A 21,844-nucleotide genomic window follows, 5' to 3' on the forward strand; every position below is an offset into this window, starting at 1 on the left:
GTCTGTTTCAGCTGTTTACTACATTGCCTGATGAGTATCAACCTGGGCCTGATTTTTATGGACTACCATGGGAGCCTGTAGTTTTCACTGTTTTCTTTGGATTGGTATCCTTTGTCATTTTCTTTTGGAGAACTGTTCTTGTTGTGAGTAAATTAACTTACTTATACCTTAGCACATAAGCACAAGGATTATTTTATATAGTCACTGCCCCCACACTTTTTTTCCTTTTCAGTTGCTAAAACACAAATTAGTGGTTTAAGTCAAACTAACCTTATAAAATAATTTAGTGTGGGTGCAGTTGGTAGAACTGGTAATTCTTACAGCCATCCTGACCAGTAGTTTCATACGTATCCGAAGTCTTAAAAGTGGAATAAAAGATGGGATAGGTTAGATAAATATCCTTTTATGTAGCATATATGTCTAGTAATCTATATTAAAGAAATAACTATGCTTTGAAGATTTTGGTAATGTTTTTCAGTGGAACAGTGTATTAGATTGAAGACTTAGCACAACATAATTCATTTAGGGGATACTGTATGTTCGCTTAATGGAATAGTAGGCAGATTTATCTATTTCAAAGCTTTGAGGTACAGAAAATGCTCACAATTAAATGTGAAGTGGAAAAAAAGCAGAAACTAAGATTTAAATGTTGATGAACTGTATGTTAATATAAACACATATAAACAGGGGGAAATGCTACAAAGAAATACAGTAATATGAGAAAAAGGAGATAAGATAATTTTTCCAGTCTTTTATATATATTTTTCCCAGATTTTATGATTTGATCTTATGTTCAGAAAATACCTTTTTATTTGGAAGTATAGATTATGTGTTGTCCAAAAATCCATTAAATGTTTTGTTCATTAAGTCTTTTTTTTCTGAGCAGAATTAGTCTATCTCTGTGTATGTGTGTACACATATGTATAAGCGTATATATATAAGCTTATACATACATATGTTTGTACTGTAGGTCATTCTGTTTCATAGTTATTTAACATAATTGGAAGAAAATTATTTTAGGTAAATGAACTTTGCATATGAAAAGCCTAACAGTTAAAGAGGCCAAAAGCATTGAATACAAATCTTTTCAAATCTGAGTGTTCTTTTTCTAATTTCTTAATTATATCAGACATGTCATTGTTAAGATAAGTTTCCTCTCCTTGTACAATTGAGTGTAAAATCTCTTAAAACGCATTCCCTTCTTAAATAGAAGAATCGTTTGCCTGGATTCCTGTGAGGAATTTTCACAGTTCAATCTCATTGAACTTTTTCTCAGCTAAAAGGAAAAAGGAAATAGAAGGATAAAGAGAAGGGAAAAACATGAAAACACTTTATATTTCTCTCTTATTTCTTTCATTTCAAGAAAGAAACAATACCTGTTTCTCTTTCACTAGGTTATGTGGGATCTGGTTCCTAGCTGTTGCTCCTCAGTTTCAGCATTTGACTTTGGAGCTTTAGTCTCTTCCTTAGATGACCGCTTTTATGCTACTTCCCATTTTCTTCTGTTGTCATTTTGAGTAAAAGGTTAGCAAGGCTATGACATTAAAGAAATGCCATTTCTTTCTGTGTTGGAGTTTTCTGAATGCAATTTCCTATTACGAAGATCCCATGGATGATCCATGGACACATCTGAGTATTCCATCACCATTTATAACATTTGAAAGGATAAGTATATGCTAAGTTACAAAGAAATTTAGTGATGTCTTTTAAAAAATTTCTGCTTAGGTTTTATTATCAGGCAGTTTATTGCTGTCTTTAGGAAATGATTGTTTTTGTCCTTTCCAGAATATGTTAATTGTCATTTCTCTTGTTGCTTGTGCATTTTCTTCTAGCAGTCTTCCCTTTCAGATTTCTTGCTATATATTTAGTGGTTTGTAGAAATAAGATGATGTAGCCTATTAGTTTCTAAATTCAACCAATAGCCAAATTTAAATTGGAATTCTAAGATGTTTTCTGGTGAGTGAAAGTGGCATATCTTAGTACAAAGATTATGCCTTAATATCGTTTCCTCAGATTCCTTTTGAATAGTCATTGTTTCTAGACTTTATCCTGGTTATTTAGAATTCTCAAGTAAATGATTTTGAGTACACACACACACACACACACACACACACATACACACACACATCTTTACTGTGAAATAAGGTACATATCTTAGTGTTTTTATGTCAGAGCCTATTTATGAAATATAACTACCAATTAAATTTAAAATGCTTGTTAACCTTTACTTATTTTTAATCCTATAAATTTATTATTCTGAACCAGAATGTTATTAAATTCTCACTTGGTTATGATTCTGACTGTTGTTTTAGGAATGCTGTTTCTATTGAGCAGATGTTTGACATCAAATTTAATCTTTTTTCTCTCTTCTAGGTAAAAGATAGAGTATATCAAGGTAAATTTTTAGGTTTCTTAAACTTGTATTGGTGTTTGATGTGTGTTTTATGTATGTTAGAAGTAGATACAGTGACTTTTAATGTCTATTACTTTTTTTACCTCCTGAAAATTTTACTATTCCTAGGTTGCTAGCATGGATAACTGAGTAGATGATGATGGTTCCAACTCTGAGATAGGAGATAAAGAGGAGGAACAAATTGTGGATAGGGAGATTTAATTTAAGTTTTAATTTGGGGCAGATTAACTTTGAATATTGATGTAATGCAGATGTATTACATTTGAAGAGTATTTCTATGCTAATGATTTAATCATGCATTAAGTAATTGAGTGGATAATTTAAAGAATGGTAATGTGAATCAGTATGCTTTCATTTCTGTTTTTCTTTGCAAAGAATTAAATGATTCCATTTTCTGAAAAGAAAGTGTTTTGAGAAGGGAGGAATATCGAGCTACAACACTTTACTGTATTTCCCATCTGTGAAATAAGCTTAAATTGAAATATCATTTTGGATGGGAAGGGTACCTGGGATTGAACTCTGGGGCACTCTACTGAGCCACATCCCAAACCCCCTATATTTAGGGACCATGTCTCACTTAGTTGCTTAGTGTCTCGCTCTTGCTGAGGCTGGCTTTGAACTTGGGATCCTTCTAGCTCAGCCTCCTGAGCCACTGGGATTACAGGTGTGCACCACCGCGCCCAGCAAAATATCATTGTTCTTATATTTTTCTTAAATTTTAATAATTTTATACTCTTATTGCTAATAAGCATAGATTGCTTTTTAAAAGCATAATAGTTATGCTAAGAAGTATTTCCTCATAGTACCATATAACATGTCTTTGCTTTTAGTAGATTGAGTAATTGGATTTCATTTAGTGATTGTAATAATCTTGTGTATTTCCCCCTTTTAGTCACTGAACAGCAAATTGCCCAAAAGATAATCAATTTTATGAAAAAAGATGAAGAACTGATACAGAAATTTTCAAAGTATGAACAGAAGGTATAATTATTTTTTTGTTTCTTTCTCCCTTGGTTCTAGCTTGAATCATTTCTACCTGTTTTAATTTAAAAATCATATTTTAAAGTTTTTATTTCATTTCCTACAAATCATCCAAATTCTAAGCAGTCATATGTATTAAGTACTGCTTTCTTCTGGAAAGGGTCACTTGTCTGGAAGTAACTTGTATAGTAGCACTATAATTTGTGTATCTTAATTCTGAATGCTTTATTTACATAGATAAAGGAATCAGAGAAACAGATCCAAGAAACCATGAAACAAAATATGATTCTTTCTGATGAAGCAACTAAATATAAGGTAAAAATCCCTTCTTTGGGGGGAATTACATTCTAAACTCAAAAGTAAATGTAATGAGTGAGTAATCTTGACACCTTTTTTCCCAGGATAAAATAAAGCTTCTTGAAAAAGCTAAAGAATTTCTGGATGAGAGAGCTAAAAGTCTTCATGTTATGTTAGAATCTGAAAGAGAAGAGAATGCTAAGAATCACGACTTGGTAAGAGTTTTGCTGCTAAGTGTTGCTTTAATTTGGCTTTTGAAATATTTTGTAAAATTGGTTAAGTTGAACTTAGTCTAGCTGTTAACTAAAGTAAGATTAGGAGTCAAGGAAGTTGAACCCACATCTGTGCCCATTTTGTGGAACTTTTAAGTACTGATACAACAAATTATTTTTATGGGCCTAGGAAATATTTTTATTCTCAACCTTGGATAATTTTCATATTGCTTTGCTCTGCCCTTGGAAACATGCAGATCAACTAAAAAACTATTGTCCAATTGAACAGTATTTGTTTACTTTTTACTTGAAAGAGTAATGAATTAATCAATTTTCTGTACTTAAAAAAATTTTACTTACATATTTCATTTTCAATTTCTATAAGTTTCTGTAATTACATAAAAGTTGCAAAAGATAGTAGAGAGTATGTTCTGAAATATCCTACCCCCAAGTAAGCTTGATCACCTAGCTGAGGTAGTATTTATCAGATTTCGTCACTGTAAAAATTCTTTCCAATCCTTTTCATATTATATTCTTTGGAAGTTACCATGCACAGCCCACAGTTAAAGTATGAAGAGTTACGAGCTCAGGATGCAGCTCATGGTAGAGCACTTGCCTAGCATGCATGAGGCCCAGGATTCAATCCCAGGCATTGCAAACAAAGATTGGGGAGTTATGTCCACTTCCTTAAGGAGCGAATATCTTTATAAATTTTTGGGAATTCTTCTGTATGTGAGATTAGTCTATTCTCCCTTAAATTTTATCATTTTTTACTTCAGATAAGAAAATTTTAAAAATGATCTTGGGAAATTTTTTTTCTCTATCACTAGAAAAAAAAATTACTAATTTGAACTGATTTATTTAAAACAGTAATTAATTAATTTTCTATGCTTTAAAACATTTTATTATTGCATTATGATTTTCTATACTTTGACCTCTTTTTCTGGTTATCTCATAAACAGTAAGGTTGTGGATGCCATGAAATATTTATGACTTCATTTTCCCTCATCTCTTTCAGTTCTTGATTTTTTGCTTAGTCCAAAGCTGGATCCCCTGCATTACTGAAATGTAATGGGATGGCTTGACAAATATTTTGTTGTGTTTATCTTTTTTAGTATATATATGTGTGTACACACACGCACACACGCACACACACACACACACACACATATCACTATTTCTACTGAAATCCTAATGCATATTTTGTGTTCTGTTTTCACCTGGCAGATAATTGAAAAAAAGAAATCTATAGAGAAGCTTGAAGATGTCATTTCAGTGAATACTTCTGAATTTTCAGAGGTAAAGCTGCCAACTCTTGCTAATGGGATAGTTGGCATAATGGGATATTAATACTATATCTTAGTTTTGTTGCGGACCAAAAATTTGAAGTGTGCTAAAATGTGCAAAAAATGAGAACTATATGATGTCTGGTTTGGGAAAGTATAACTTTGTTTTTTCTTTGGAATTAATTCACTAACTCTAGTGTTTTGCATTAGCTTCAAATTGTCTTTAATGAAGCTAAGCTTCGTGAAGAGAAGGTGAAGTTGGAATGCTGTCAGCTTCAGAAAGAAAATACCATACTTAAGACGACGAAAGAGCAGGTAAAGAAAATTTGATGTCATACATAATGTAAACTAGAGAAGTGAATATCATTATCTTGTATCTTTCTTGGATCTGTTTCTGAGGTAAGGAATATTCATGTAGGACCTTTTCTAGATATGCAAAGTTTAAACATGCTCCCTAAATTGAGTGCATGTATATGTTCTCCATCTGTTTTGGATTTTTGGATTATTGCTTTTCTTATCAAATGTCAATCAGTTATTAACTTGCATAGCCTCAAAGAAACTTTTTAAACCAGAAAATTAAGTATTTTATGATCCTCTTTTGAGTAGTTACTGATTTACTGGCCAAGGGAAGATTACATGATAAGGAGTCTAAATTTAGGAGACAGTCATATATGCCCAGCCATTCCTGCTGGAGGTAAATTATTTGAATTGGCAGCAATTTTCTGGGGAATGCAATAAACAGGGTCAACTTCCTGAGAACTCTGATGTTCTTACTGCAGCTGTGAGAGTTGGGGCCACTCTGCCCTCTTCCTTAACCAAGGTCTCAACCCCCTCCATTGAGGCAGGCCACCGAGGAGTATGGTTCTCTATTTCTTTGTCTAAGTCTTGTAGTCCTGATGTATCCAGTGCAGAAACCCCTCCCTAACCCACAGGAATTCATGTGTTTTGACTTTTCAGTTGCAGCAGGAAGTCAAAGACTGGTGTACATCACACGCTGAGCTCAGTGAACACATCAAATCATTTGAGAAGTCCCAGAAAGATTTACTTGTATTTCTTAATCACAAAGATGATACTATTAATGTAAGTTTATACTCCAAATACATGTTTCATCTCATGATTTCTCCTGAAATTTTCTGAATTAAAATCGAGAGTCTTCCAACCTTTTGCTTCTTTTCTAGACTTTGACTAATTATATCACACAGTTGAATCGGTTACAATGTGAATCTGAATCTGAGGATCAAAATAGAGAAGATGAGTCAGATGAATTAACCAACGGAGAGGTAGCAGGTAAGATCAGTCTCAGGGAGGTTGAATCCTTTTTTTGCTTTCCTGTCTTTAATTAAGTATTTATACAGATGCCACTTTTCAGCTAGCTGATTTTCTTCTTAAGCTTCAGGGTTGTAGACACATATCACTGGATCTATAGATATGTCTGTTGCATTGGCAGAGGTGGGTTGCTGGGGTATAATGTAGCAATAGGCATGTGAAGAACACTGACCTTTTCTATCCCATTGAAAACTAGTAAGTACACTGCAGCTACAATAGTCACATCCTGTACAATACTTAGAGTATTGAACATTGTACAGTAAGAGAAATTTATTTCTTATGCAGATGATAGTTGATTTTGATACTCATCATCTCTATGGCTCTGTGGTTTTAAGGTCCACAGTCAGTCTTAAGAGTCCAGAGGTAGTTGGAACCATAAACTAAGGCTGTGAGAACAGAGTCTAGAGACTATCAGAAAGCTAGAGAGAGGGAGTGTAACAGTGTTTACTGATGAGGAAAATATTTCCAGATGTTTTCTCCCAAGTTGGATATTGCTTACATAGCAAGTATTTCAAACCACACCTGGTAGTAGATTCAGGGAGAAAATAGAGGATTGAATCTTTCTAAATAAGACACTTACTTGCCCAGGTGAAGATAGATCTGAGAGAGAAGAAAAGCTTTTATCTTACAAGAATAGCATAGATAACATTTTAGTTGTGCAAACTAGAAATTCACCTTTTTTTGTTTTGTTTTTAAGACAGACAGTACTTTTATTTATTTTTATGCTGAGGATCAAACTCAGTGCCTCACACATGCTAGGTGAGCACTCTACCACTGAGCCACAACCCCAGCCTGAAATTCACCTCTCTCTCTCTTTTTTTAAATCTAAGCTTGCAATTCTCTTAAAAGTCATTAGTCTAATCAGTTTAGTTATTTAATTGATTTTTTTTTCTTCTGGTGTTTGAACACAATCATTATTTAGTTTGGGGAAGTTAGGAGAATATAGAGTTAAAAGTAAGGAAAGAAAAAGCAAAAGTCTTTTGTTTTTTAGGTGATCGGAACGAGAAGATCAAAGATCAAATTAAGCAGATGATGGATGTCTCTCGGGTATAGTTCTTTGTAAGAGTCCCATAGTGCCTGTGAATTCTTCCTGTGCCTCACTTTTAAGAATACCTCTCTTTTCTGCAATTTTTAGACACAAACTACAATATCAGTAGTTGAAGAGGATCTAAAACTTTTACAACTTATGCTAAGAGCCTCGATGCCCACAAAATGTAATCTAAAAGGTGGGTTCTTTTTGAGAAGAAATTGCCATGTTGGAAAGACTTAAAATTTTATTGGAAAGATAAAGAATGGCTTCTTGCTTTCATGCTTCTTACTTTTCTTGGCACTACTCCCTCAAACAAGTTCTTAAGTCCTTGTACACATATAGAGATAAGCTGTTTTATCCTTTACAGACCAAATAAAGAAATTAGAAGGTGACTGCAATTCACTACAGTCTTCTAAAGTTGGACTGGAAGAGGAATGCAAAACTCTAAGGCAGAAAGTGGAGATTTTAAATGAACTCTACCAGAAAAATGAGATGGCACTACAAAAGTAAGATTTTCATTGTTTGTTATTGTTATCACTGTGTGAACTAATAGATAATTTTATGTTTTCTTAAGATTATTTACAATTTCTTCTAGTTGTAATAAGTAGAGATTTGTCTTTTTTCCTTTGTGTTTGTTTCCTATAAGTTGCATTTTTCTTTCCATTGTCAGTCTTAAGAGTCCTGAGGTAGTTGGAACCATAAACTAAGGCTGTGAGGACATCGTAATCAATTGTCAAATTCATATGAAGGCAGGAAGTGGTAAAATGGTATTAACAGTCACTGATGTGGAAATACCTCTCAAAGTTCTAGACCCTTTCTATGATCTCCCTATTTATTTTAATTACCTTTCATTGTGATCAGTTATGTAATTCTAATGTTTTGAACTTGTATCTCTAACTCTGGACCTTTAAAAATACTGAGTGATTTGGAATGACATGTTTTAGTAGAATAAAAACTTCAAAAAGGGATAATATTTACTTATTGATGATACAAGTTTTGGACTTGAATATCTCAGATGTTCACACAAAATTGAACAGTGGCAAGGACCTTAGGAGTTATGATTACAGAAGTACTTGTTTGTAGAATATATTTATATATTAATCTTCTTAGTGTGGAGCTAGTTATTTTTTGAAAGTTCATTTGAAGTTTTTAATCCACAAAAATACTTGGATTCTCTAAAAATAGGTTGTGTCAGATTTTATTTGTTTGCACCTGATTTTACTCATATATATATATATATATATATATATATATATATATATATATATATATATATATCTTGTAAAGCAAAGACAGACCTTCTTACAGACCTAACTATTTTTAGGTATTTTGACTTCTGTTGCCTAATTAATGCTTTAAATATTGAAACCTTTCCATTAACTTTTCTAAAATTCTGTGATCTCCAATCGACCTTTTTAGAATCTCAAATTTTTGTTCAGGCCAGTTCTAAATTCCTGGCCTGTTTCAAAGAAACATTTCTCATTTTATCACTTTTTTTTTTTAAAAGAACACTTGTTTTCTCTGTCCCTACTAGTAATCTGAATGACCTAAATGGCAATTAATTTTTTTGTAATGCAGTTAAATTGTAGCACTATTTTTCTCAACTCCTCCAAAATTCATTCAGTCATCATCTGTGGTTTTTACTCTTTTTACTGATCCCCAGGTACTATGTTAGTTCATGCCTGTGTCATCTTTTCTGTTTCTAACCTAGATCATCTGTCTTCATTCTACATTTTTTATATTTGTATATAACTTATTTCAAATTCTTAGTAGTTTTCTCTATAGCCGCTTGAGTGGACTTTCTAAAATATAAGTCTGTCCATGTCAATATGTGCGTGTGGTTTATGAAGAATTTGCTTTCTATTTGATGACCTGTTCTTTTTTTCTTCCTTGTATCTTTTTAATATTTTAAATATTTTTAATTATTTTCCTCATCCCCTGTATAAGCTTGATGTAATCATAAATTATAATGGAATTATAATTATATAATTATAATTTTATTCATCTTCTCATAATTTAAAGGCCATGGTATATATTCTGGATTTAATAAAAACCTGACATAGATTAATAGGTTTATTATTTTTTTTTATGGGCTTTAAGTAGCTCCTGAATCAGATAACTGTTGTGGCATTGTATGTTAGTACTTCATATACTGTGAACTCCACAAGACATTCATTCAATTTATACACATATTTAAAGTTTCTGTAGTTCTGCATTCTACACTGTTGGTTTCTTATTTGAAATTATTTTCATTCTATTTGAACATTGTCCTTTAATGATAGATTTGATTAGTGTATCAAAGGTAATACAAGGATAAACAGAGAATAGTATTTTACTCACTAAATATTGCTACCTTTATAATCTGTATTAGGTTGACATGAACTTCATGATTAGAGTTAAAACCAGTTTCCATTTTTAAAGGATCTTTCTTTTGGCTACTGAATTTTGACTGTTACTTAGTTTTAGCAATTTAAAAATATCCAATTAATTACCATCTGTTTTAAATTTTTTTTTAAGGAGTCCATTATCATTGTTGTTTGGTCTTATCCCTCTTCTAGTTTCTGTAGTCCTTTCTCTTTTTTAACAGTTGTATTGGGAAGTGCCTAGGTGTAGTTTTCCCCACCCCACCCACTTTTCCTCTTGCAGTTATGTTGCTTGGGACCATTAAACACTTCTTGAATTTTCGAGTCTTTTTCTAAATGTTGATTTTACCTCATTCTCTCTTCTGATTATAATAATGTATATTAGAATTTGATTTCCCCTGCCTCCTACATTCTGGATTTACTTCTTCTGGATATTTTCTTCTGACCTATGTTAAAAGCTCTAGGATTTATTTCACTTCCCAAATCTGCTGTTAAAATCATTCATTGAGTTTAGGATTTTAAAAAATTCAGGGTTTAAAATATTATTTTAGTTGTAGATGGACACAATATTTTATTGTTTATAGGATTTTTTAAGAGAGAGAGAAAGAATTTTAATATTTATTTTTTAGTTTTTGGCAGACACAACATCTTTGTTTGCATGGGGTGCTGAGGATTGAACCCGGGGCCGCACGCATGCCAGGCAAGCACGCTACCGCTTGAGCCACATCCCCAGCCCGACACAATATTTTATTTATTTTATGTGGTGTTGAGGACTGATCCCAGTGCCCCACACATGTGGGGCCTGTGCTTCACCACTGAGCCACAACCCCAGTCCTATTTCAGTACTACAGCTCAAACCCAGGACCTTGAGCCATGTGCTCTACTATTGAGCTACCTCCCCAGACTCCTTGCTCTTTCTCATAAGGGACTAGGGTCTTACTGCTTTCCAAGATGTCTTTAATCTCATAATTCTGCCTCTGCCTCCTGAGTATCTTCGACTGTAGGTAGGTCACCACACCCAACTATTTCTTTGTTTTATAGTTTCTAATCCTTTGACAAAATTCATAATCTTTTTTTTCCTCTTTTGTGGTGCTGGGGTTTGAACCCCAGAGCCTTGTGCATGCAAGGCAGCACTCTACCAACTAAACTATATTCCCAGCCCTGAAATTCATAATCTTGACTTTACTTTTTTGACTATATAAAGCACAGTGATTTTAAAACATGTGCGGATAACCCCATTAGCTGGTTTCCTTTTCTGTGGGATTTTTTCTCACAGAATTTTGTCTTATGGAGTGCCTGGTCAGTTTTGATTGGCCAACATTGTTGTGATAATTATAGATGAAATTTGAGGACTAAGACGAAGTTATCTTCTTATAGAAAAGTGTTGAGGTTACTTGAGTAAGATTGTCACTTTAAACTTAGTCAGCAATTAAGATAATTAAAAAATGACTTGTCTTTTCAATGTTTTTCAGTATTGTTCCTTTTGGATTTTTTTGCCTGTTCATCACTTAAGTGTGCAGTACTTTCTAATCTAAACTCAAAGGCTAGGGCTTTTATTAAGGGTCCCTTTATTGGTAGCCTCATTTTTTCTCTAAGCCCAGGAATTTAATGAAGGCTTGGTTCAGACTCATATCTTTGTGTTATCTTCAATAGGAGAAAAGTATCTTAAAGTGCCAGCCTTACTTGTAATTCTGAGATTCCTTTTTCTAATGGATCTTGGCCACATACATATATCTTCACTGACTTTTTAGCTTGGATCCCTTCAAACACAATTTTATATTCTTAGATGTTTTGATTGTTCTTAGTGCTCTCAGACTAACTCTTTGATAATTGGAAACAAAATTCTCTCTGTCCTTCAAGATTCAGTTTTCTCCATATTCTTTCTTAAGCCAGTGGGGAAAATTATTATATTCCTTTAGGCATCATTTATACCTGAAACAGTGAGCTCTTTTATTCTTTAGCATCTTACAAGGTAACTAGTATATTATAGCCACTCATAAAATACTTGCTGAAGAATTAAATGAGAAGCTATATAAGAATATATTATCCCCTTTTTCTATTTGGTACCAGTAATCCTTTTTTACTGTAGTTCTTCTGATTTATGGAAAATTAAGTTTCAAGTTAATTATCTTTTGAATTGGAAATATGGCTAAAGTAGTACAAAGATAGCAGAAAATAGTATTTTTTAAATCATTAAATGTGGCTACCTTTGTGTCAGTAGATGAACATCTTGAGTTTCATGATCAGAGTTAAAACTTGTCAGTAGATAATACTCTGATAGTGGGTCACTTTGGCTTCTTTTTCTGGTTGATAGACATTATCAAAACTCAGATTTGTCTTTTTGCTTAATTTACAATTCTTTTGAAATAAATATCTAAAGTGTGAAAAATGTTCTGTGGTTAATTGCATAGCTAAAAGATATATTCTAGAAGATTTTTTCTTTGACTGACTATATGGTACCAGTCTTGGATTGAGAAAAGAGTTCCTCCATGACAAAGATATACTTAGTGTCCTACCCATGGCAGAAACGAGAAAAGAATTATCCCCTGCTTTATCCTAATATGTTTAATTATGTTAGGTTGATCAGTCCTGATCTTCCACATTGAAGTAAAGTGAGTTTTTATTATCTTACACACAGGAGACTTGCCCTTGGGGCACATGTTGTTTTCACATTTATTTTATTTACTGGTAAGTAGAGAATTAAGAGGATAAGTTAGAAAATGTAAGTGATTTGCCAGAGTTTGATTTATGAAATTGCAGGTTTGAATTCCTATTTTATGTGCCTAAGCATTTTATAGAATTGTGGGAAGTGATATTCACAAAGAGAAACTTTTGATTTGATAACTGGTTTTCTTTTAGGAAACAGAGTCAAGAAGAATGTGAGAGACTAGAAAAAGAGCAGCAGCTGTCAGCTGCAGATGAAAAGGTGGTTTCCGCTGTACAGGAAGTTAAAAATTACAAGTGAGTTCAGTTTCTAAAGGAGGGTGTTAATGTCTCATGAATTAGTGTTAGCTTTCTTTTTAATTTTTTTTTTTACATTATGTAGATAGAAGAAAATAGCATGGAAGTATAAATAACGAGAGGATATGAACACATTCAATTCACACAGGAGAAAAAATAAATTTCAACTTAACAAATGAAAAATGTTAACAAAAATTTACTTGTACCCAATGGGCAAGACCATAGGGAACTTGGTCAATGCAAACAGTTCTGGGGGTTTTGTATGTTGTAGTAATTCTTTAAGAAATCAGTTTGCTGTGTGTTATATCAAGACCCACAAAAGTGTGGCATTTGATAGACCTTGGAAATCTTCTATGGATATAATTTGAAAAAAAGAAAAAGTTTTAAGGAGGAAGATATTTCTAGCAGAATTACTTGAGAACACACTGATGAACAGTTAAGGAAATTATAATTTATCAATTCAGAATCTCTAGCAATTAAATGATAAAGAAGTTATTAGTATTAGGTTTTTATTTTATTTATTTATTTATTTATTTATTTTTGGTGCTTTACTACTAAGCTACATCCTTAGACCTTTTTTTCACTTTGAGACAGCGTCTCAGTTGCATAGGTTCCCACTTAATTGCTGAGACTGACCTCGAACTTGTGATCCTCCAGCCTCAGCTTCCCAATCATTGGGATTACTGGCATGTGGCATTGCACCTGGTCTGTAGTATTAGTTTTGAACACACTGGATTCATATAACTTTAGAAATGTTTTTCTTATGTATGATAAAAGTCTTTAAAAGTATAGCTGATGGAATAAAGAGAAAATGGTCAGAATGTTTCAAATTTTATTCAATTGTTGTAATTCTTAGGCGGAGAATTGAAGAGATGGAAGAAGAATTACAGAAAACCGAGCGCTCATTTAAAAACCAGGTAGTAATTAATACTGTCCTGTAGTTGCAGAATTCTTTGATATCTAATACAGACAATTATAGGCTATAATAATGAATCCCTAAAAACATTTTTTTAATGTGTTGCCTTTTTCAGATTGCTATGCATGAGAAGAAAGCTCATGATAATTGGGTAAGATTTTTTTCCCCTTTTCTTTATTTTTGCATAGCCTACCGCAACTGAATTTGAATATTTTCTCTTTAATAGCTCAAAGCTCGTTCTGCAGAAAGAGCTATAGCTGAAGAGAAAAGGGAAGCTGCTAATTTGAGACAGAAGTATGTGATTTTTGGTATCTTACTGTATGTTTTATAGTGTTTTAAGGTTATGCTAGATATTATCTATGATTGCTGTTTCATAATTCAGCCCATTCTTTCTCAATATTCAAGACTACTGAAAATGACCCAAAAGATGGCAATGCGGCAAGATGAACCTGTGATTGTAAAACCAATGCCGGAGAGACCAAATTTACAAAATCCTCCTCGGAGAGGTAGGGGGCACTTTGTAAAAGGAGCTATTTTATTTCTTGGTGCAGAATGTATGTAAATTACTTTTTATTTCTGTGTGTAATGGTTATGAAATAATCTGAATGATTTGCTAAAGCGGGAGGTGTGGGGGTTGGTGTCAGGGAGAAGGCTGCCTTAAAGTAGTAACACGGCATTGTTGTCTTTAGGTCCACTGAGCCATAATGGCTCTTTTGGTCCATCCCCCGTGAGTGGTGGAGACTGTTCCCCTTCACTGACAGCAGAGCCAGCTGGGAGACCTCCTTCTGCTACTCTTAATCAAAGAGATATGCCTAGAAATGGATTTGGTGAGCATTCACATGTTGCTTTATAGTAAACTGCTTCAAGGTTTTGATTTTTTTCCCTTTTGAATATTCTAATGAAAACATAGAATTTGGGCCTGTACAATATATAGAAGATAATTTCTTACTTTATCTTAGTGAATGTTTTCTGTAAAATCTGTTCTAGAATAGAAAACATTTTTTTTTCCCTGGAGGTCCCTGTATTGTTTTTTCTTTTAAATTTTACACTGTGAAGTGTAAACCTTTATCTTTAAATTAAATCTCTATGGTGTTCCTTTTCCACATATTATAAAAGTAGCCTTAAACTTTATGTAGCATACATATTTCCAATATGAAATACTTAGTCTTATTTCCAATTCTAAATAGGACTGTAGTCTTGGTAAGATTGGAAGTCAGGTTATACAGACTAAAGAAAAGCCAACTTACACATACTTCAAGTCTGTAGCTTAAAGTTTAGGACCAGTACGTATTAATTTGCTGTTCTATCAACCCAAGGCAGTTCTTTATTTTACTTAAGTCTCTTCATAAATTGTGATTTATGTATTGGGCAACCCATTTTTTTAAAATATTTTTAATTGTAGATGGTGTGGTGCTGAGAATCAAACCCAGTGCCTCACACATGCTAGGCAAACACTCTGCAACTGAGCTACAACCCCAGCCCCTGAGCAACCCATTTTAATGTTGCTTTCTAGTTATTGTTGAACCCTGACCTGTCCACCAGTGGTTTATTTCTTCTGAAAAATACATACAAGGGCTCTGATCTTTCTTTCCCAAGGGTCAATGGATGGACCTTTACCTCGTACTCAATGGTCTTCTGAGGCATCTGGGAAACCCGTTGCCTCTGGTAAAGAGACCAAGTAATTTCAAAGAATCTGTAATTGTGGATGCAGGATTTTTATTCTCTTCATGTTAGAATAAGTCTGAATCCATTCTTTGATCTCTAACAGACCCAGGATGTGGTCCAGCTCACATGAACAGCAGCTCCAAAAGTTCTTCTCCAGCTAAGGTGACGGATGAGGGCAAGGTAAGTTCTGTAGTTACTGTGAATCACGTGGTGGTGCAGGAACATGTTGCTTTCCTACAGTACTTGCTCTTTGCTTTATCCTTCTTTGTGTTCTATTTGTACCATCCCATTTGTTTTTTAAAAAGCAAACTGTTCCCCAAGAACCTGAGACCCCCTCAGTTTCTACCATTACTTCTTTAACTGAGCATCCAGTTGGAGTAAGTACTTAGAGGTTGAGAACTGAATTGGGTTTTATTCTGTGCATTTCTGGGAAGGATATTCAGAGCATGACACTGATCTTGTTTGCTTTAAACTGCATGCAATATTGAGCTTACTTTTCTCCTTGGAAATGTGGCTTAAGTGTGTACAACTATAATGAACTACAGAATGTGAAAAGTTATCACTCTAACTTTATATGGTGTTTTGTGTTGAATGTTCTAAGGCAAAGTAAATTCATTATAAATTATATAATTCATCATTTTTATTTTTGTTTGGAAGAATGCTATTTAAGAATTCCTCCATTTGTGCAAACCCTATTTTGAGTGATTTGAATTAGATTGGTATCAGATTTTCTGAAAGTGAAATACTGTTTCAGTGCAACAATGATAATCTGAAATGACCTCTTGAGCCAGTCCCAAGCAATGGTCTCATTTGTTCACATAAGTGCATTTTCTTGTAACTGTGTTGCTATTATATCTGGTAGGTCTTCTGCAGCTCTATAATAAAATAAATTTTTAATTGTTTAGTTTCAAACTCACTACTCATAGGAAATGATAAATCAATATCTCAAATGGTGTACAGTAAATGAAAGTAAATATTAAAGCCTTGTCTTCCTAATTTGTGTATATAGCATTGTGTTGGAAAATACTTCTCAAGTTCCAGTGTATACATATTCCAGGAATATACATCTCTGGAGCAATCTAAGGGCAGCTTAGATAAGACCCCCAAACCCCTTTGTAGTAGAAGATTTAAAAGAGAGCAAAGACCCGTTGTTATAGAGGAGTAGAGGTGGGAAAAGCATGGCTTGGAGGCAAACCTGGGATTGAGACCCTTTAATATGCAGTGTGGCCTTCAACAAATTATGATAATCCATTTGCTTTTGTTCCCTCTTATTTAAAACAAGACAGTCTACTTAAAGATCTCAGAGGTTGAATAATTATGAAAGACTTACTGAAGATACTCTGAATAGTAGCTATTATTACATGGGTACAGAATGTATTTTTCATTTTATTCTGTTCATTCTTAATATGGAAGTAATGAGCTACTGTGATGAAAGGGAAGTGATGGGGAGGGGGGGACTCCCTTTGAAATAGGTTGTAGTGAATACAGCATGACATACTGGTCAGAAATCACCTCTGTTAATAACCTCTGCCAGTCCTCTTGCCTTTCCCTTTCCTGTGCAGATATAATCACTAACAAACTGCTCCCTCTTGTGGAATCCTTCTAACTTCTGTAAGCTGTCAGTGGGAATACACAGGAGGGGTGGGTAGAGTTTTGTTGCACTGATGGTATTCTCTGGACAGGTGCCTGTTTTGGGTTTTAGCTTTTATCGGTGTTGGTACTTTGTCTTAATACATAGGAATTTTAAAACTTTTAACTGCTTTCAAATCTTAAATTGCAGGTTAATATGGCTATGAAAGGGCCCCCTCCTTTCTCAGGGGTACCCTTCATGGGCCCCCCTATGGAACCCCCAATGGGACGGCCTCCACCACCTCCCTTTTGGTATGGACCGCCATTTCAGCTCGGTAGGCCTTTTGGGCCTCGGCCAATTCCTCCACCATTTGGTATGATGATCTGAACAGTAGTGATTGACTTATAAATCACATTCATCTTTCATTTCTATTGCTTGCTAAAACAGTTGGTTGCTATCTCAGGTCTTAACAATGAAAGGATACAACTGAGTACATTTTAACTTTTCCTCCAGTTTTCTGGGATATATGGGACACTACATAATCTTATACTGAGATAGGCAATAGCTATCTCATAGACAAGGATAAGGGGCTATATAGCGAAAAGCCACAAATATTACTTCTGCAGATGTTTGTTGAAAATATGTTGATATGCACTGCAATAGATGGAAAGGTGGATGAGACACATGCCATAACTTAAAATTTTGTCACAGATATGAAAATCCTATAACATAAAGTTTGTAATCACCCATAATGGAAGCATAAGAAGTAGGTTATAGAATATATAAAAGGAAAAGTCAAACCCTCCTTACCTTGAGAAAAGTCAGAGGGAAGTGTTAAAGAGGAGGATTTAACAGTGACCTAATAAATGTTGCTGATTTAATTAGGTGGCTGTGGAAGGCCTTTTCCAGGGGGCATGCACCTTGATTCTGATGGCATGTGTAAAGTCCATGCTGAAATACTTCATGAATTTTTAATGGATACAATAATAAATAGTGGGATTTCCTTTTATCAAAATTTCTTTGATGTAGTAAAGTTCTTATTTCATAATCTATCATCTTGTCATGGTAATATAGTACTTCCAAATATAAATGGAGCTCTTTTGAGATAGAAATAATTCTGCAATTATATAGTAGGGAAAGAAAAAAGATAAGCCTGGAGCTAGGTAGAGCCATGTTTAAATCCTTAATATGTTGCTTCATGGCTGGTTGGCCAGGCTATAACCTAAACTTGTTCTATTTCAGTTTGCCTCATCTGGCAAGTCAGGATGTTCACCAGTTGATGTTCTAGGCTTGGGAGAAATTAAAGACTATATTAACATACTTGAAATCACCCAAGTTCAGAAATTTCTGGGTATTTACATCACTTCCTTTTTATTTTCCAGGTCCTTGTATGCGTCCACCAATAGGCTTCAGAGAATATGCACCAGGTGTTCCACCTGGACAATGGGATTTGCCTTTTGACCCTCGTGATTTTTTTCCAGGACCTGCACCATTTAGACCTTTAGGCTCATTTGGCCCAAGAGAGTACTTCATTCCTGGTGCCCCATTACCACCTCCAACTCATGGTCCCCAAGACTATGGGCCACCACCTGCTGCAAAAGACTTAATGTCTTCAGGCTTTAAAGATGAACCTCCACCTACACCCGATTCTCAGAGTAGTGAGGGCTGTTCACAGGCCTTAAAACAGGGCCCATAAAATTAACCTCTGACACTTAGTCAGAAAGTGGACTATGAACTATTCATTGTGTTGAAGGATTATTGGCTTGAATATATAAAAGTTTATTTTAAATGCCTTATGTTTTTAGAATGAAGCTGCCTTGGTGCAGTATACATTTGGAGACAAAATATTTTCCCCCTAAATATCCCCCACTTAAACTAGAGTATCCTTCCAACTTTAAAACGTGCAATAAGGAATACCTTTGTTTTAGTTAATGTAGCATATACAATTGCTAAATGATTTAGAATGTCATAATTATGGACATTTCCTGTGGAAATGCTTTAAGAACATGTATTTCCATTATCCTATTTTTAGTGTATTCCAGTTGATAACAGAGAAATGGTGTTTTATAACCTTGATTTTTCTCTTTAAATATCTGGTCACAGAGACTGTTACGCTAAAAATGTTTACTCAAAGATCATAAACTTCATTTTCCTTCTTGCTGAAGTTCTTTGTTGTAATAGTTCATAAAAAATTGTTTATTAATATTTCCCAAGTGTCTGTTGATTCATTGGATCGTCATGAGACTTTGTGCCATTGGGGAAGCATGTAAACTCACTCTCAGAACTGAAGATGGTGACTTGGCAGCATATTTCCTGTTGCTCACTGTTAAGGAGGCTGGACCTTGGTCAACTGTGGACTTATACAGAGGAATTTCTTTTACTTGTGAGAAGTCTTGTGGCTCTATTTTTGTAGCACATTCATGTACTTTTTTCTAACCACTGTTCATGTGAGAATGGTTTTCTGAAAATGAGTTTACATTAGTAGCAAGAGTTGTTTGGCCTGAAGTTCTACTGCTTTTGCCATTATTGCATTATAACAGTAAAATATAGGGTGGTATGTTGTGTCTATAAAAAGTAAGGAAATTAACCAACAATAAAAATTAATTTAAAAAAAAATAATAAGGAAATTTCTTTAAAAAAAATGTACACACACACTCTTCTCTTTCCCATACCTTGCCACTGATTTTCAAGGAATATGATAAAAAAATTAGAAAAGTATAATCCTCTGAGAAAGAATGAATGAAACTCTAAGGCTTATAATGTCTTTAATCAGCAACTATGGGCTGAATTAAATTCTTTTTTTTTAACAGATACTCAAATATATTTTATTTAAAAATCAATTAAAGCAAGTCCTGAATCTGTAACTACTGTCTTTAAAACAATGTTCCTAACAACTAGCTCTCCAGAGCTGTAATTTTAATTACAGCAATTTTAACAGTACATTTTAAGAGGTTTAAGATTTAAATAAAATTATAAAAGCCTGGTACTTCTGTTTACTGCTAGACCATATTCTTCTATTCTTTACTAGAAAGTAATAGGATTGTTGAAACCTAGAATATATCATTGTTCTTTTTATGTCCCCTAAGTATTCTCAAAATAGGGGAAAAAGCTTCAGTGTGAAACAAAATCTCTAAACTTCTGAAGATGACTCAGAATCAAAAAGAATGAGTCCATTAGGAAGAATTCAATCTACATAGCCTCCATTTAATATCAGAAGCAGCAGCTGTGTGTAAGAGGAAAACCATATAATAGCTTATGCCATTTTTAACCATGTAAAATAAAATTTAAGTCACAAACACCAATTTTGAATGTATCTTTCAACCTCTACAGGACACAAGGCAATGCTGAAGTTACTATAACTTCTAATTTTAAAATAGCATTTAAATAAAGGTGATGTCAGCTAGGAAGATAGATTTTCAAGGAAAGCCAGATTTATTTTTTTATTCAAAGCAACAGTAGTTTTCCCTCTAAAGCCTTTTTTGTACTTATTCTATTAGTAAGCTATAATGCATTCTACGTAGTTTATCTGAGCAGTTCTGAACCCACCCATAGTTGCCTCTCCTTACATCCATCTGATTGTACCACTTCTGTAGCAAAGCCCAAGGTAGCTGCCCATATACCAGTTGTGAGAGAATACTGTCCCTTGATTCAATTATACTTTTGTATCTCAAAAGTTTTAGAAGTCCTCTCCAGCAAATTGTGTTTGAGTTTAGTTACTAAAATCATTTCATTTGTGAAGCAGTAGTGTTTCAACCTGAAAGTATTACTGCTATATTTGTAATTATTGTCCAGTGACTCATCCCCTTCCACACTAGAAAGTAAATTTAAACAACTAATTTGTGAGATACAGATTGTTTTGTGTTAATTGCTTCAAGATAAAACCACCTTTTTTGGCGGGGGAGGTTTGATCATTCAGGTCTGAATTAAAGCTAAGCTAATGACAATGTTCAATTTAAGTTTGTTTAATGCTGATGAAAGACATTCCTACAAAGCATCCTCTTTTTTTTTTTTCATATAACCCCATTCTTTAGTGGCAGCTGGGGTTGTGGCTCAGTGGTAGAGTACTTGCCTAGCACAGGCAAGGCCCTGGGTTTAATCCTCAGCATCACATAAATAAATAGAGGTTAAAAAAAGCATTCTTATGTGAAGGATGCTAAATGTTTCTTCATATAAATTATCACTTTGAGGGGCTGGGGTTGCCTGTGAGGCACTGGGTTTGATCCTCAGCACCACATATAAATATAAAGGTACTGTGTCCATCTACAAAAAAAGGTGTTTTTTTTTTAATTATCACTTTGATATACATGTTTTATAGTCTATGAAAAAACAGAAAGAACAATGTATCAGTTTTGCTACATTTTAATAGTAGATTTTAAGGGAGCAACTTCAACATCAGTAACATCAAACAAAAAGGTACTGAGTACTCCACAGGGTACAGATTGCTGCCAAGCACCTTGGAAAGCATGACATGGAGAAGATGAGGCCCTTCTCTTGAGAAGTTTACAGTCTGGAAATTTTGACTACTCAGAGTTTCAGTTGAGTGAACATTTTATTAAGGCAAATTCTTCATTTCCTAGAACTACTGTAAACTGAACTATTTTTGCACTTGTGAAATTAACCCAATCCAGATGAAAGAAAAGACTAAATTTGGTTGAGAATTTTTTCAGCCTCATATAGTTTTATTAACATTCATCTAGTAAACAAAATTGACCTAACAGACAACTGAAAAATTAAAGACTAGATCTCTTGAAGTGCAAGGGCTAAAATAACTGTTATTCGTTTTAAAAAGCAAACAGATGGTATGATTAGGGTTTACACTAGTTT

General features: G+C 33.9%; 1 protein-coding gene across 1 annotated transcript in view; it reads left to right on the forward strand.

The window, feature by feature from the left end:
- Positions 1 to 19,578, forward strand: part of LOC143388520 (transport and Golgi organization protein 1 homolog) — a 40,392-nt gene extending 20,814 nt beyond the window's left edge. The window contains exons 7-29 of the mRNA XM_077108132.1: positions 12 to 143; positions 2,374 to 2,395; positions 3,306 to 3,394; positions 3,632 to 3,709; positions 3,796 to 3,906; positions 5,131 to 5,202; positions 5,400 to 5,504; positions 6,147 to 6,269; positions 6,368 to 6,476; positions 7,507 to 7,562; positions 7,651 to 7,741; positions 7,913 to 8,051; positions 12,768 to 12,869; positions 13,726 to 13,786; positions 13,901 to 13,936; positions 14,012 to 14,079; positions 14,191 to 14,291; positions 14,475 to 14,612; positions 15,382 to 15,450; positions 15,554 to 15,630; positions 15,756 to 15,827; positions 17,231 to 17,393; positions 18,403 to 19,578. Coding sequence (XP_076964247.1) covers positions 12 to 143; positions 2,374 to 2,395; positions 3,306 to 3,394; positions 3,632 to 3,709; positions 3,796 to 3,906; positions 5,131 to 5,202; positions 5,400 to 5,504; positions 6,147 to 6,269; positions 6,368 to 6,476; positions 7,507 to 7,562; positions 7,651 to 7,741; positions 7,913 to 8,051; positions 12,768 to 12,869; positions 13,726 to 13,786; positions 13,901 to 13,936; positions 14,012 to 14,079; positions 14,191 to 14,291; positions 14,475 to 14,612; positions 15,382 to 15,450; positions 15,554 to 15,630; positions 15,756 to 15,827; positions 17,231 to 17,393; positions 18,403 to 18,716 — 2,328 coding nt within the window. The 3' untranslated portion in view covers positions 18,717 to 19,578. The remainder of the gene's footprint in view (positions 1 to 11; positions 144 to 2,373; positions 2,396 to 3,305; positions 3,395 to 3,631; positions 3,710 to 3,795; positions 3,907 to 5,130; positions 5,203 to 5,399; positions 5,505 to 6,146; positions 6,270 to 6,367; positions 6,477 to 7,506; positions 7,563 to 7,650; positions 7,742 to 7,912; positions 8,052 to 12,767; positions 12,870 to 13,725; positions 13,787 to 13,900; positions 13,937 to 14,011; positions 14,080 to 14,190; positions 14,292 to 14,474; positions 14,613 to 15,381; positions 15,451 to 15,553; positions 15,631 to 15,755; positions 15,828 to 17,230; positions 17,394 to 18,402) is intronic.
- The last annotated feature ends 2,266 nt before the right edge of the window (positions 19,579 to 21,844 follow it).

Source organism: Callospermophilus lateralis, unplaced genomic scaffold (assembly GCF_048772815.1).
Source record: "Callospermophilus lateralis isolate mCalLat2 unplaced genomic scaffold, mCalLat2.hap1 Scaffold_161, whole genome shotgun sequence".
NCBI lineage: Eukaryota > Metazoa > Chordata > Mammalia > Rodentia > Sciuridae > Callospermophilus > Callospermophilus lateralis.